We start from the raw sequence: 16,133 nt of genomic DNA, 5'->3' as shown, positions 1-16,133 counted from the left end.
AAACCCCAAAAAGAAAGACATTAAAAAAAAAGCATTCCAATTTTTTTTTTCCAAACCTTTTGTTTCGAAAGTATTGCATTTCAAAACTATGTATTCGAAACTTTGACTAGACACCCTAGTGACAAGGTAAGGGTGGATGCATTTTATGTTTTGGGGTCCACCATTCAGAGGGAGCTGGGGCAAGGAGAGGGCAGCGGTGGGCAGTAGGAAGGATATGGCGGGCTGGAAGTGCAAGAGCAGCCTTCTGCTATATAGCCAGCCTTTGTAGCCACTTTATTGGTCTCAGGTGCCCACGTTGGTGCTAAGAACTCATCTCACGAAAAGACAGAACCAGTAAAGGTGTGGGAGCCCCTCTACTGAGAACGAGCATGGCCAAACAACCTGTTGCTGTTGGGACTCTTGGTCAGAGGGGAATTGCCTAGAATTTGGGTGCTGGACTGCCTGGGTGGGTGGGACCAGACTGAGATGCAAATGATTATTTCTCCTCTGTGAAAGGTACAGTGAGCTCAAACCCTCCTGAGAGTTAGCCCACCAATAGAAGGTATAGGACGTGTGTACCGACTATAAATGGTTGCAATGACCAAAAGTTCTAAAAATGCTACCAAAGGTTCGAACACCAAAAGTTTGAACCTTTAGTGGTAGAATTGAAAAAAAAAACGGGGGCTGCGAGGGTGTCCCCCGCATCGCCCTGCTCACTATACTTCACAGTATAGTGTGCGGGGGTTGCGGGGGACACCCACGCAGCCTTCTGTTTAAAACAAAAATAGGGGCTGCGGGGGTGTGCTCCGCATCGCCCCGCTCACTATACTTTATGGTATAGTGAGCAGGGAGTTGCGGGGGACACCCCACAGCCTTCCGTTAAAAAGAAAAAAAAGGACCCTGGGGTGCCGGTTCCAGATCACGGAAGTGAAAGGGAACTGGCACTGCAGGAACCCAGCGTGAAGAGGAAGGTAAGTGGGGTTTGTTTATGTTGGGGTTGGGGGTGTGCTGAGGGTGTGGTGGGCGGTGTTATGGAGGTGTTGTGTGTGTGGGTTTGAGTATGTATGTGTGTTTGCATGAGAAAGGTGAAAACGTTTGGAAGTTCGCACCTTTCCCATGCAAACGTTCCGGCCGCAGCTAATTCAGCCGTGGTCGGATCACTTAGAATCCAATAGAACAGGTCATCTGGCCATGCTCATTATCAGTAAAGGTGCCCCCACACCTTTGTTAATTTTAGAATACTTGGGGTTTGACCCCAAGTTATCAGACATGGACCCCAACAGACTGCTTAGAGAGGCACAGCATCACCTCACTGATGAGGCCCAACAAAGTTGAAACATGTGTGTGGGGTTGCTGTTGTTATTCTTGTTCAGAGTAGAATTGCCTAGCATTTCAGTGCTTGATTGCCCATGTAGGTGGCAGTAGACTGATGTGCAAATGGATATTTCTCCTCTGTGAAAGGTACAGTGAGCTAAAACGTGGTTGTAGACCCTCCTGAGTGGGCACCTACCCATAGTATAGGTTATCTGGCTGTTTTCCATCTCAGTAGAGGGGCTCTCACACATTTGCTAATCATGAAAAGACAGCTATCTGAGAGCACACAAGCTCGATTTACTCACCTGATGACCAGGGTCTGAAATGGCAGTTCGGGCTGAGGTTACAGCAAAGCTATGAAGGGGTCACAGAGATCCAACCCTTTCCGCCCATAGGTCAGGGCTCTGTCATATATGTAGACATGTAATTAATCTGTCTCTTACTAGCCACTTCACATGTCTCCCAAAAACACACCTATCAATGAAGTTGGTGAAAATCCCAGAAAACCTATATGCATGTTTTTAGTGCAGAACCAGTCACATATACAAACCTACCAAGGCAGGGTTCTGTGATCCCGTCTCTCTACAGACCACTGCACATTTCTCTCCCAGAATTGCAATGATGAAATGACTGCTGCCTTGCCTGGGTGCCCGGATGAGTAGTGGCTAAGATGTCTACTCAGCCCCACACTACTACTAAACCAGCAGTGACCCCAATCATAAAGATTGCAAAGGCACAACACAATAGTATCCCTCCTTCGCCGCTTTCAGTAGCGTGAGCCGAAGGCGCGATATGCTCTTAAAAGGGGTGCGAGCTGGTAATAGAGGGTACCCAAATGCCATCAGTACAAGTAATCCAAAACTAAAGAACACCCAATCAAGCTCTCGAAAAAAAGAACCTTTAATCAAACTAAAAAATGCAAAGAAATGGAACATCCCAACCCTTTTTTGGAGAGTCCACAAAATACTGGCCGCTGTAGTGAAAGGGCACTCGGCGTCCTGAAGACAGGGGCAGGCAGGCAATCAGTTCAGCGGCGGTGTCTGAATGAAGGACATGCGTTGGGGAAATGTGTGTGTGTGTGTTTCGTCATCTGCTTGGGCAAATGTAGGGGTGTCCCTTCCACTCACTCGTTATTGCTCTGGGCTCCCGGGTATATGTACCCAGCTGGGAGAGAGCCGGGGCACAGAGAGGGCCTTTCCCCAGACACTGATGGAGGGAGGCAGAGGGAAGGGAATGGCCAGAGGTTCAGAGGCAGCTATCTCTGTGCAGTTGCGGGCTCCTCGATTACATGATACATCGCACATTACAGGAGCATACATGTGCTTGGGGGGATGGCTAGTACTATAACATTATCAATAATAGTTAGGAGTCGGGCGGGGAGCACTGTGTGTTTGACTGTCCGTGCATTTCGTATGGTTGGCATAAGACCACATTTGGGACACTGCCAACTAGTAAGGTGCCCAGCAACACGATTGCCCCATCTGCCCCCAGAACTGTGTGCCTCCTGAAATAAAACCAAACACAAAGGAGCACATGGCAAGGGGGCTGCTAGTCCTCAATGCCACCGGAAGTGGTGGTTCTTGCGTGTTATTAGAGTGCTCCATGTACCTCCAAGAATGTGCTCATTATAAATAATGGGAACTGTAATAATGTTTTGAAAGCACACACTTTCGTGAAGCAACCCATTTCTCATAATGCTAAAAACACGTCCTTGCTTTCCTGTGCAAGACCTGCTGCTGCCCCATGTCCATTCCCAGCTCGATAGTCTGAAGTCCAGGAGTGCTCAAGAGATAAGCCCCTGCAGGGCACTCTCTGAATCCTACACCCTAGCCCCAGACTAATAACTCCACTGCCGCCCCGTAAAAGCATCGCGCTTCGAAGCGCCCCCAGCATCATGCCCACGAGAAACAACATGGGCAATTATTCCCCGTGATACTGACCTGGCATCGGCTTCACTGTAATATTCTCGGGCCACGATGTCCTCGAACAGCTCTCCTCCTGTTACTCTGCAGACAAGAAATCAAGAAACTGACATGAGAAATCCCAGAGTGTGCCATGGAAGCATACATTAGGTCAGGTAACAAGCAGTACAACTACCATGGCATAGGGCAATGCGAGGGAACTACATGTACCAGCATGCCCTCTCGATTGCTGTAGAACTGCGTAGGTCACCATTCACTAGGGCAACAGTGGACATTTACAAGTACCAGAATACAGTGGAATGGTGGCAGAGAAATACACTTGAGCTACGATATAGAACTGTGGAGGATAGCATGTACTGCGCTTTTAATGGAGAATTGCAAATGCCAACATGCTTTTGGGAAAGGATGCAAAACTGAAAATGCCAACTACAGCAAATCAACTTCCGGGGCACCAGTGGTCCAGGGTTGAATATCGGTTTCTAAATCATCAATCAACCCCACGCCTCTAGTACACAAGAAGGGATACAAACAGTTTGGAATGCAAGTAAATTATAAGACCACCTTGTCCAATTTTGGTAACGTGGATGGAACGGCAGGCTTATCTCTGTAAGGTCGTGGATCGTTGGTTAGTTGCAACACAGTGAAAATACAATTATTACCCAATGATAAAAGGGACTGTCCAGTCAATGTTCTATGAAACATATTGACTTTATTATTACTACAACAGACAGTTCTATCATAATACAATTACAACCCACACTGTAAAGGAACACAGAGGACTGATAGTTTCGCTAAGAAAAGGGATGCACCCTGGATAATGACAGGAGGGTAGTCGATAAAGTAATCAGTCTTACTGTTCAAGGGTATTTGGTTTCAAGACCAAAGGGTCAAAGATTAACTGTCTCTAGGGGTTTTCGGAGAAGGAACGGGGGGGAGGGGCAGAACCACAATGTACCTGGTGCTGAAGAAGTTCCTAGTGCTCGACAGCATCCATGGTTGTTCCCGGGCGCTTCACAGCCAGTGAGACAGAGTTAGTGGTGGGAGGCAGCTACGGGTACCAGGCAGCAGGCAGTTCGTCTACAGGCAGTCTGGCTTGGAGGCTCAGGGTCAGGAATCTTTGTCTCTGTGCTGGTTGGCGGATCTGGAATGCTGGTTGAGGTGTCTCTCACGGCTCTAGTGACTGTGGCATGACAACAGTCAGTGGTGCAGCTGTATGCGGTTTGGGGACACGACTGTCTCAAGATTGACCTTAAAAAGATGGATGCTGGATGATGCTTGTGTGGCACTCCGCTTAGCTTCTTCGCAGGGCTCGTGTCCTGTCAAGGAAGATGGCCCAAAGCTCAGGAGGGTGTTAGCAGGCAATGGCCTTGTCCTTTGTCCAGAAACTCTCAGGCACTTCCCACCTAGGAAGCTTGCTGTCATAACCTAGCAGGGCACGCTGTGTGCTGGCTGGGTACCGATTCTGGAGCTTCTGGATGGGTCCTCTGAGTCCTGTATCTCCCTCTGTTCCCTGGGAGATGTTTAGGGAAGGGATCTTGCTTCCCTCTTTGAACTTCTGGCCTTCCTTCACTGGTGAAAGATGTAAGGTAGGCTGTATCTTCAGCTCAGGTCAAATAAGTCCTTCTTCTTACTCCTTGCAAAGTCTTCAGATGATCTGATCAGTGAGGGGACCAGCCCTCTTTTAAAGCCAAATGGGCCGCAGCAATTGGTGCAGGCTAAGCCCACCTTAATGAACCAATCCTCTGCTATGGGTTGTCCCCCTTAAAAGACCACACAAGCCGAGTGAAGAAGCTAGGAGGAGTGTCACAACAAGCATCAACCAGCATCCATCTTTTGAGGCCAGGGCCTTCGAACCACGACTGGCTGCACCACTGACTGTTGTTACGCTGCAGTCAATAAAGCCGAGACGCCTCGACTAGTGTTCCAGATCTGCCAACCAACACAGCGTCAGACCCCGAGCCACCGTGTAGGCCAGCCTGCAGCCGTTCATCCAGCCTCGCTTGCCGAACTGCCTGCCACCTGATACCCACAGCTGTCTCCCATCTTGAACTCTGTTGCAGGAGCTCCAGAGCGTCCTGGATCCGACTCGACCCTTTTGAGCATCAACATCTTTTCAAGTACCAGGTACATTGTTGTTCTGTCCCCCTGTCCATTTTATGAAGTGACATTTAAGACCCCTTGCTCTCTTGGTGCTGAAAACAAATAACCTTGAACAGTTGAGACTGATTGCTTATCCAACTAGCCTCCTGTCAGTTTCCAGAGTGCTTCCAATTCCTTCGTCAAACTGTCCGTCCTCTTTGTTCTTTTACAGGGCGGGTTGTATTTTGTAGTGTGCTAGAACTGTCTGTTGTAATAATAATAAGCATATGTTTGTATACAACCCTGACTGGACAGTCCTTTTTATCATTGGGTAATAATCGTATTTTTGCTGGGCTGCAGCTAACCAATGATCCACGACCTTGCAGAGATAAGCTTGCTGTTCCATCCACGTTACCAAAATTGGACAGAGGTTAATAATTGACTTGTTTTTCCAATCTGTTCGGATCCCTTCTTGTGTACTAGAGGTGTGGGGCTGATTTATGCTTTAGAAACAGATATTCATCTCTGGACCATTTGTGCTCCAGAAGTTGATTCTTCACAAGCAAACTGTGATGTGTTAAAACAACTGCTGCTTAGTTTCTTCCCAAGAGCTTGTGTTGTGATTATTTTTTGGGAACAAGGAGGTTGGCAAAGTTTGGTTGCTGCTAGGCTGCTAGAGGCGTACACAACCTCGTGCATCTTCACTTGCCCTGTAAGGAGTTGCCTGCTGCAACATCACGAGGCTTAGTGGGGCGAGCATGACACACGTACCACATATATTTGGGAGACATGAGCTTTCTTCAGTGCTCTAATGGACCCCATAAGAAGATATCAGGATTCCATAGGGAAAAGTAGGGGCAAGCAAGAGAACCACATTCTTAACACCCCCACTGTGAACACCCAGTCACAGGAAGGGTGAGGGCATTGGGAGGCCACATTATCATGCATATTTCTGCCATTTGTGTTAAGATTAAAATGATCATGTGTCAGACACAGACATGGACCTCTGTGGAGGGGAGGAGCCACCAAACGATCTGGAGAACGGACTGTGCCCTATAGAGGATGTAAAGCCATGGCAGCGAGCGTCTTCTTGCAGCAGGGACCGGATATTAGCAGGCTTGCTAAGCGCCACCAACATATGTTGGGCAGTATGAACTGAGGTACTTGTTCCTCTACAGTTTGTTCCAGGTGGTGGTGGGTTGGTGGCGTGAAGCGGGTTGTCATTTCTTTCTCCTCTGGAAGTGTGGTGTTGCAGCAGAAAGAGGACGAGAGCAATGATAAAGGAACATTTGAGGACACATGCATGGCAGTAGGAGCAGGATCTAGAACCAGAGTGTAGTGGGCAAGTGGCAGAGAGCAGGGGCACTGAGCAGAGCAGCGAGAGGTGCAGAGGAGCAGTCCGGTAGGAGAGAAGAAAAGGACTGGACCGGTCTGAAGAAGCCTTAAATTAAGTGAGATCTGCCCCAGCAACCTTGATATACCCACGCGGTATCCCTAAATTCAGGCAAGGGGGGCGTGGGTTAGGAAGACCCTCACTAGACGACTAAGCTAGTTTAACAGGAAGATAAGAGCAAAGGGCACTGGTTAGGCCATGCTAGACAACCAGATAATATTTCGCAAAAAGAAGTAGCAAAAGCCAGCTCGACCACCAGTTATATTGTTGGGCAAGGGGATTACCAGTGATATTAGTGGGGAAGAATGGATGGAGAAGGGCAGAGTATGGCACAAAAGGTGAGAAATGTCCCACTGGAGCATGAGGGAGTGAAAGGGGGTCAGTGGACCCCCTGACAATTGTAGGATCACACATGGGAATTGTACTTCCACTGCACCACCATGAATATTCGTTAAGAAGAGGGAGTGGGGAATAGGGGCCAGTGAACCACCAGGACACTGGTAACAACAAGGATGTAACTTGCACTTTTCTGCCAGAGATAGGGGGAGACTAGAGGACGCCCACTCTACCACCAGGTGTAAGGAGTAGCTCTTAATGTAAATTGCCACCCCCAATCACTGACCATTTTGTGTTTTTGTATTGCTATTTATGTAAAGAAGTTTTACTGGATGGAATACATATTCTGAGCCTTTGGCTGCAGAGCTTGTCTTTCCTAGAAAGAATGAATTGTTTTGAAATTGGTTCACTGCACAGGTCTGTTGGTTGAGAATTGAGGTGGCCATAGGAGGAGGCGGACACCGTTCATTGGGAAAGGGAAGGAGGGACTTATGCTAGTGCCAGGGTCTACAACATGTGGTTCTCCAGATGTTGTGAACTATGACTCCCATGAAGCCTTACCATTGATTATGCTGCCTAGGGCTGATGGGTTTGGGTTGATTGGTGCGCGTCTCTTTGGTCGTTGGAGAATTGGTTGCAATTTTCTTTTTTGACAGGTATATTTTGTTGCATATATATTCAGGGGAGACCCCCCACCCCCGCAATGCCCCTTAGCCCCTTTACATTAATTATACCCCTATACCCACCACCTAGAAGCCTGCTACTGACAGGTACCACCCTCGAATGTCTGCACCGAAATGACTACCAATGGGACAGCACAAGGTGAAAAATAGAAATAAAGAACTTACGTTAAACAGAAAAAGCATACAAGTAAACGTGAGAGATTGGCTGAATGTATAAAAAGGATCCTGGACAGGGCAGTAAAGCAGAAAGGAGGCAAGTGGACAGTGGGCAGTAGGACAAGGAAGAAGGAATGGTAGAAAGAGGCAGAGGCGTTGCTAGGGGGGGGCTGAGGGGGCTATAGCCCCTGGTGTTTTGGTTGTAGCCCAGGATAGAATCTCAGGAGCTACAACCAAAAGGCTAGCTAGCCCCCAGTCCCGACAGTTCCAACAACAACATAGCCCCGGGTCTTTTCCAGACCTAGCAACACCCCTGGTCAAAGAGGCAACCATAAGGAAAGTACTGACTGCTGGAAAAAAAAGCCTGGAGGCTCACTGGAACAATTGACTCAGGAAGTAAAAGAAGAGAAGGTAGGTGCAAAGCACCACATGGTAAAGGGAAAAAAGACAAAACGTGAGAATAGAGATATGCCAGCAGAGCCAGTGAGCTGAAGTCCATCAGCAACATGGGACTGTCAATGACGTATTCTTCAAGATGGCGGAGTCCATGGAAGGATCCTGTAAAAGTCTGTGTTAATCACGCAGCAGGTGTCTATGGAGCTGCGGGACAAAGGGGGTTACGGGGTGAGGGGGAGGTGGACATAACTCACTTCCCAATACTTCCAATGCTTCCATAAAAGGGCAAAGAGACGAGGTGGTCATAATTCCCAAATGCACAGGTTGATCCTGAAAAGGAAGCCCCAAAGACGGGTGTGCCAGGCACTTTAAAAAACTAAAATATGGGATTGGGAATCAAACATATAAACCGAAGAACCCGAAGAAGAGCTTCCTTACTTAACAGAAAACAACCAGTACCAAGACTGCATCAACACGTTTATCCAGCAATAATATACGCCTAATACATATTCGAAGATAACATACACTTATAAAATTCCTCAACCGATTAGTATTCTGGTTTATTGTCTGGTATTAGGTTAGCAGGAACGGCCAACACATGTTTCGACTTAAGCAAGCCGTCCCGCTCGTTGGAGTCAAAGATGAGGTGAGGTGTCTTGTATGGAGTAACGTCACGGATGCTGCGCGTGTCTGTCAGAGGGGGACAGCTTGCTTTAGCAAACTCTACAATATCTAACTCTTATCTCAAAAGGACGCTCTAATCTACTTATTTTATAATCTATATATAAAAACCCTTCTGAGTAACGCAGGGAAATACCATTTGCCTTGAAAAAGACTTTGAAGTTGAAACACATGTTGGCTGCTCCTGCTAACCTAATACCAGACAATAAAATGGAATACTAATCAGTTGAAGACTTTGAGATACTTTATATCTGGATTATTATCGCAAACTGTATTGGCCAAACGCAGAGCAGTTTTTCACCTTAGTCTAGTATACATAGTGGTATCAGGGTTAACCACATACTACTCTCCACGCAGCTGGCACACACCATTTTTTCTCCCCAGCGCAATAAGACACAGTTCATCCCTGCTTCAGGTTTCTTACTTATAAAATGTCCACAATAAAAACATACTCACCATAAGACTAATATTTCTAATATAAATAGAATTTCACTTGAGGTCATTGTGATGCTGGAAATGCATCCGAGGGACAGGGCCTCTGAATCCTTGTCCTTTACTGCTTTTTATCGTGTGTTCTGTCGTGTTTTCTGCCCAGGAGTCCATGTGGGACTCCTGGCAGTGCAGCTCTCTCTTTTGGTTTGGTGAACAGACCCATGGGATACCCTTATGGCACCCATGGGTAGGGGTACAACCCTGTGCCCCTAGTGTATGTTTTTGGGCACCTGTGGGTGGCCCACAGAGCAGGGTATGGGCTGGTGGCAGCTCCATGCTGAATTTGACAGGTGCTCTGGGTGTCCTCCATTTTGGGATACCTAGGCCCTGCCATTGGGATCAGTTGATTCCTGATAGGAAACAAGATGGCCCCTGTGGCCTCTTGCTTTCTATTGCCTGTTACCTTGTTTTCTCAAAGTCCTGGGAAGCCCTGACTCTGTCCCTTCCCCCTGACTGGCTGTTGGGTGGAAGTTCCATATATGGTGTTGTTGTGAAGGCCCAGCTAGACTGACTGGAGCCTTCCCAGTGACTATATGTTGTGGGTACCTCCTGTGGGTGGGACCTGGGTGAATGGAGTGTGTGACCAATATACACTCCTTGTTGTGGTTGTCTGGTTTCTGGCATGAGAGACAAAGACTGAGACAGCCCTGCCCGAAACTGGCCTGAATGCAGTGTGTAGTGTTGAATGGCTGGGTACTTGTCCCAATCCACATTCCTTGTTGTGAGTGTCTGAAAGGGAGGTGTGTGGCCTGAATGCACTGTGTGCCTGATTGGCTGACTGACTGCATGAATGCCCTTCTGTATGATTGGCTGCTGAGTGTGTGCCAGCAGTGTGGATGAGAGACAGAATAGTATATCTGGGGACCTCTCACCACTGGTAATTGTTCAGAAGCGTTCTGGAGCTGAGTCTCCACTCTAAGAGTAACTGGAACTGCTGATCCTCGACGTCCAGCTGGAAGAAGAAGACTTGCTGTTGCATTTTCTTCGACCGATCCGAAGGCTGCCGAAATCGTCGAAGACTGACCCGATAGAGGACCTGGTAAGGCGCCCTCTTCCCGTGCTCCGAGGGACCATCGAGCACCGCTCCATCTTCGCCGAAGCGCCCTGGAAGTCAGACCCTCGAAAGGCTGCCGACTCGAGACGGGACCGCCGAGGAGATCGAAGTGAAGCACCCGGACATCGCCGCCGTCGAAGTCCATTGCCGTCGACCAGGGTTCGCAGGTCTGTGTAACCGCTGGAGGCCCGTCGAAGTTGTGTTGCCCAGCCGTGGGAACCACTTGACGCCGTGCCGCCGACGACCGGAGCCGTCCGCTCCTTGCCTAAGAACATTTGAATCGAAGGACTCCCTCGTCCGCACCGTCGACCGCTTTATCCTGCCGGAGAAAGTCGAGGACGACCAACGCGCCAAGGAGAAACCTGCCGGTGGGTTTCCCGCCACCCGAAGACTACGAAGACTACAAAGACTCGAACGACTCGACGCCCTTGCTGGGCCCCCGTCTTCACGAATCTTTGCGGTCCAGAACAATTGTCGTCGAGGTGCCCCGCACGCCTCTGCCTTGCAGGACGCCAACGCTCCGTCGTCGACGAGCACCGCTTGGATCGAAGCTGCCGCCTCATCGACGCCGTTCTACCCTGTTTATTGTCGGATGTTCGATGCCCCGTGTCTCCCGCTTGAAAGGGAAGGCATTCAAGAAGGGCCGTCGATTCCCCGACGCCGAACGCCGAGTTCCTCGACGGACGTTCGACGCCTCGTGTCTCCCGCTTGAAAGGGAAGGCATTCAAGAAGGGCCGTCGATTCCCCGCCGCCGAACGCCGAGTTCCTCGACGCTTCTCGACGCCTCTCGACGATCGTGACTCCCGCTTGAAAGGGGGTCGCTCAAGAAGGATCTGTCGACGCCTCTTCGAAGAACTCGACTCCACCAGGTACATTGGGGGGGTAAAAACATTATAGGAGGGAATAACACTTGCAGAGCAATATATGGACTGGGCTTGTGCTATATCCTTATTTTACAGGTTGCCCAGGTGGGGGGATCTCCACACAGAACTGTGTCTAGTGGTAGGGGCCAGTATTCTGCCCATTGCTCAACCATCTTATTTTCTCTCCTCTCTCTATTGCTGGTTTCACTCTATTGATCTGTGTGACATTGTTACAGTATTGTTGATGCACTTTAATGAGATCTAATACAAAGGGTGGTACCACTTTAGAATTGTATATATTTGCCATTGTTGATTTTCCTAAGTACAAAGTGAGTTATTATGATAAGTGTACATAACCTTGAATATTGATTATATAAAGACTGTGTTCTAACCAATACAGTGTGTGGACATTCCTTTGTGGGGGCTTGGGGACTACACTGTACTTAAGAACCAGCCTGTATCACCTCCTGAGAAGCTAGGCCTTGATTGCTCGACCATAGCTACCGAATAGAGAATCTAGGCTGGGGTCCTCTGTGCCTCCCCTCTACCATATAGAGAGCAGAAGTACAGACCACCCCCTACCGGTCCTTTACAGCTGGTGGCAGCGGTAGGATGCTTATGGTTTTAAGAATCAGTGTATAACCGTGCCACTTACAAAATATCTGCACTTTATTAAATTAAGGTTTAGTTGTGTACAAGATAACTGCATTACAAACAATGGAGTCTATTGCAAATGGCAAATTGACTCGGATGAGCTTGGAGGCTCTCCAGAGTGCTTGTGAAGCCAGGGAGTTAGACTTTGTGGATAAGTCTAGGGCTGAGCTGATAGCTGCCCTGGTGGACTACCAGACTGATGGTGAAACTCTTGATGAGGGGGGGAATGCAACCAATGAGGACTCTGCCCCTGGGGTTTCTGCAGAATCTGTTTCTGGGAATGCCGCCATTCCTGCTGCCTCTGTTCCAAACCCCAGCAATTCCTTGGAGCTTGAGTTATTAAGGATGAAATTGGCCTTTGAATACCGCAAGTTGGAAATAGATGCTGAATTTAAGAAAGAGGAGTTGGCTCAACAAGTGGAGCTCAAGAATAGGGATCTTGAACTCAGAAATAAGGACCTTGAACTCAAGAGCCAGGACACTGAATGTCAGAGAATCCAGCTAGAGAAAGCTAGAGTGGAGACTTCAACTAAAACCAGTGAGAGTGTCAGGTCCCCAGCTACCAAGTTTATGAAAGATTTGGTTGGTGTATTTGTGGAGGGTTCAGATATCCTCCAATGGATTGAAGCGTTTGAAATGGCTTGTGCGATTCATGATGTTGATAAAAGAGATTGGGCTAAGTGTTTGTTAAGCATAGTGCCTCAAACTGGATATGACTGTATTCTGAAGCTGAGTGTGGAAGAAAGGGGTCAGTATGAGTGTATGAAGTCTGCTTTGATTGCCAAGTTTGGCAAGACACCTACCCAATACCTTAAAAGGTTCAGGGATTTTAAGAAAAGAGAGAATGTGTCTTGGGTTGACTGGGTGAGTGCTGCGCACATGAACATGATGGGGTGGATTGGTGGATACAAGGTTAAGACTTTTGTTGAATTGTCCCACCTCTTGTTTTTTGAGCATTTTTCTGAAGCCTGTTCACCAGAGCTGCGTCAGTATGTGGCTGACCAGAACATTTTGGACCCCTTTAAGCTGGCTAGGTTGGCTGACAAGTGGGTCTCCTACCGGGTGTCCCCTAAGGACTCCAGTGGGAAGGACAAGGACAAAGAAAAGGGGGCCTCTCAGAAAGCTGAGGAGTCCCACAAGCAGTCACAGTCGGGTAAACCTAAACCTTCCACTCCCAAGACCCAAAAATCTACTGGGGATAAGTCATCTGTGGGTGGGAATAAGAGTAGTGGTCCACCTGCTGCAAAGCAGGCTCCCAGTGGTTCTAGTACCGTACCCCGCACTCCTGGCACTTGTTGGGACTGTGGGGCTCTGGATCACAGAAGGGGTGACTCCAAGTGTAAAGGTAAGGCACTTGGAGTACAGGCTGTCAGCCTGACCTACCCTTACCCCATGTCCGAGGTGGAGGCCACTGTCCTCCCCTCCTCTACCGGGATCACATTTGGTGCTCCGGTGGAGATTTCCTTAGTGTCCCTTGGGGCCTGGGACCAGTATGCAGAAGTACTGGCGACTATCCCACAGAACACCCGTAGGTTTTTGAGAAGTGTCCTCTTGAATGGCCAGCCTTCTACTGGTTTGAGAGACACTGGGGCAAGCAGGACAGTGGTGGACAGGACCCTGCTCAAGCCAGAGGACTATGTAGGTGCTCCTCTGAGAACCACCAGGTTAGCTGGTGGGCCTCCCAAATTATCGCCTGAAGCCTTAGTCACACTCATGATTGGAGGCAAGACAGCAATGCTTCCTGTCCTGGTTCAGGACAATGTGCCTGCAAACATTCTGTTAGGAAATGATCTAGTAGAGTTGGGGTTGATCTCGGATGGTCTTCCCATGACTGCTGCTGCAGTCACTAGGTCACAGGTGACACCGGGTCTGGCTGTGAGTCAGGTACCCGAGCCAAAGGCGAGGCCTAAGGCAAGAAGAAGGAAGACCAAGAAGGCCACCTCTGTGGAGGGAACACCTTCTCTTCCTGCTGTTCTGACAGCACCCATTGGGATCCATGCTCCGGACGGGCTGGGTCCAGTGGAAAACCCAAACTCAACTCCTGTGGGAGAAGAGACAGAAGACTCTCCTGTGGGAGAGGTTCTCAACCCGGAGGATCATCCCGACCTTCAATGCTTGTTAGCTGAAGGGGGACCCTCCCGGGCAGACTTCTGTAAGGGACAGAGAGAGTGCCACTCTCTCGAGGGACTGAGGAAACAGGCCCTGTCCCAGGCACAAGGAGAAGTGCCTAGGACATTCCGGATTTATTGGGAGGGTGAGCTCCTTGTTAGTGAGCCCACTAAGCCTGAACCTGGTGCCCTCAAGAGGTTGGTGGTACCCCAGGTTTACAGGCCCTTCCTACTGCAGTTGGCGCATGAGGTGCCCTTGGCTGGTCATCTTGGGACCAAGAAGACTAAGCAGAGGCTCTCTGCCCATTTCTACTGGCCACGGATGGGAGTAGAGGTGGAGTCCCACTGCAGGACCTGCCCAACTTGCCAGTTGTCTGGCAAGACTGGAGGCAGTGTCATTGCCCCACTGCAGCCATTGCCAGTGGTTGGCACACCATTTGAGAGGGTGGGCATCGACATCGTCGGTCCCCTTGACCCTCCCACTTCAGGTGGACATCGGTTCATCCTGGTCTTGGTAGATCATGCCACCAGGTACCCTGAGGCAATACCCCTTCGGACTGTTACTGCCAAGGTGGTTGCCAGGGCTCTCCTGGGCATTTTCACCTGTGTTGGATTCCCCAAGGAGGTTGTCTCTGACAGAGGATGCAACTTCATGTCTAGTTACTTGAAAACCATGTGGAAAGAGTGCGGGGTAACCTACAAGTTCTCCACCTCTTACCACCCCCAGACCAATGGTCTGGTTGAGAGATTTAATAAAACTCTCAAGGGCATGCTAGGGGCTTTGGAAGAACCCCTAAGGAGGAAATGGGATCTCCTCCTGCCATGCCTGCTGTTTGCTTACAGAGAGGTACCTCAAGAGGGTGTTGGTTTCAGCCCCTTTGAGTTACTCTTTGGACATCCCGTGAGGGGGCCCCTCGCCTTGATCAGAGAAGGCTTGGAAGCCACCCCTCCAGGTCCCGCCAAGCAAGTGGGGGACTATGTGTTAGGCCTCAGACGGAGGATGACACAGATGATGGGTCAGGCAACCGCAAATCTCAAGGCCAGCCAGGAATTGAATAAGTACTGGCATGACCTTAAAGCCTCGCAAGTGGATTGGACTCCGGGACAGGAAATCCTTGTGATGGAGCCTACCAAGCCTAGAGCTTTGGCAGACAAGTGGACTGGACCCTTCAGGATCATCTCCAAGATGGGCGAAGTCAATTATCTGGTTGACATGGGAGCCTCTGGGGTAGCCCCTCAGGTATTCCATGTCAACCGGCTCAAGCCTTTCCACCGGCGAGCAGAAGTCTCATGCCTCTTGCTAGCTTCAGGGCAAGAAGTGGATGAGAGTGAGCCCCTTCCTGATTTGCTGCATAGCAACCCTCAGGATGGCTTAGTAGAGGGAGTACATCTCTCTCCGGATTTGACAACAGAGCAACAGAGGGCCTGCAGGGCTTTGCTCCAACAGTATGCCTCTCTGTTTTCACTGACGCCAGGCCTTACACCGTGGTGTAGGCATGAAATTGACACTGGTGACAGTGTGCCTGTCAAAAGCAGGTGCTACCGTATGTCAGATAACGTCAAGAACCACATCCAGGCTGAGGTCGCCAAGATGTTGGATCTGGGTGTTATTGAACCCTCAACCAGTCCCTGGTCCAGTCCAGTGGTCCTTGTCCCCAAGGCAAGTTCCCAGGCGGGTACCAAGGATTGGAGGTTCTGTGTGGACTACCGAGGAGTCAATGCCGTCACCAAAACTGACGCGCACCCATTGCCCAGGGCTGATGAGCTCGTGGACACCATAGGTGCTACCAAATTTGTGAGCACCTTTGACCTTACCTCAGGCTATTGGAAAATAGCTCTGACGGACCATGCCAAGGAAAAGACGGCCTTCTCAACACCTGAGGGACTCTACCAGTTTAGGGTCATGCCTTTTGGGTTGAAGAATGCCCCTGCCACCTTCCAGAGATTGGTCAACCATGCGCTCAGTGGGCTGGAAGCCTTTTGTGTGGCTTACTTAGACGACATTGCCGTCTACAGTTCCACC

General features: G+C 49.4%; 1 protein-coding gene across 10 annotated transcripts in view; it reads right to left on the bottom strand.

Annotated features, from left to right (window-relative positions):
• CAMK2A (calcium/calmodulin dependent protein kinase II alpha) overlaps positions 1–16,133 on the bottom strand; it is a 605,670-nt gene that overhangs the window by 219,289 nt on the left and 370,248 nt on the right. For all 10 annotated transcript variants that reach the window (XM_069654060.1, XM_069654056.1, XM_069654059.1 and 7 more), the window contains exon 5: positions 3,234–3,299. In XM_069654060.1, the coding sequence (XP_069510161.1) occupies positions 3,234–3,299 (66 nt within the window). The remainder of the gene's footprint in view (positions 1–3,233; positions 3,300–16,133) is intronic.

Source organism: Ambystoma mexicanum, chromosome 3q (assembly GCF_040938575.1).
Source record: "Ambystoma mexicanum isolate Mex_15411 chromosome 3q, UKY_AmexF1_1, whole genome shotgun sequence".
NCBI lineage: Eukaryota > Metazoa > Chordata > Amphibia > Caudata > Ambystomatidae > Ambystoma > Ambystoma mexicanum.
Note: the sequence above shows the minus strand (reverse complement) of the source record. Positions and strands in the feature narration are given on the sequence as shown.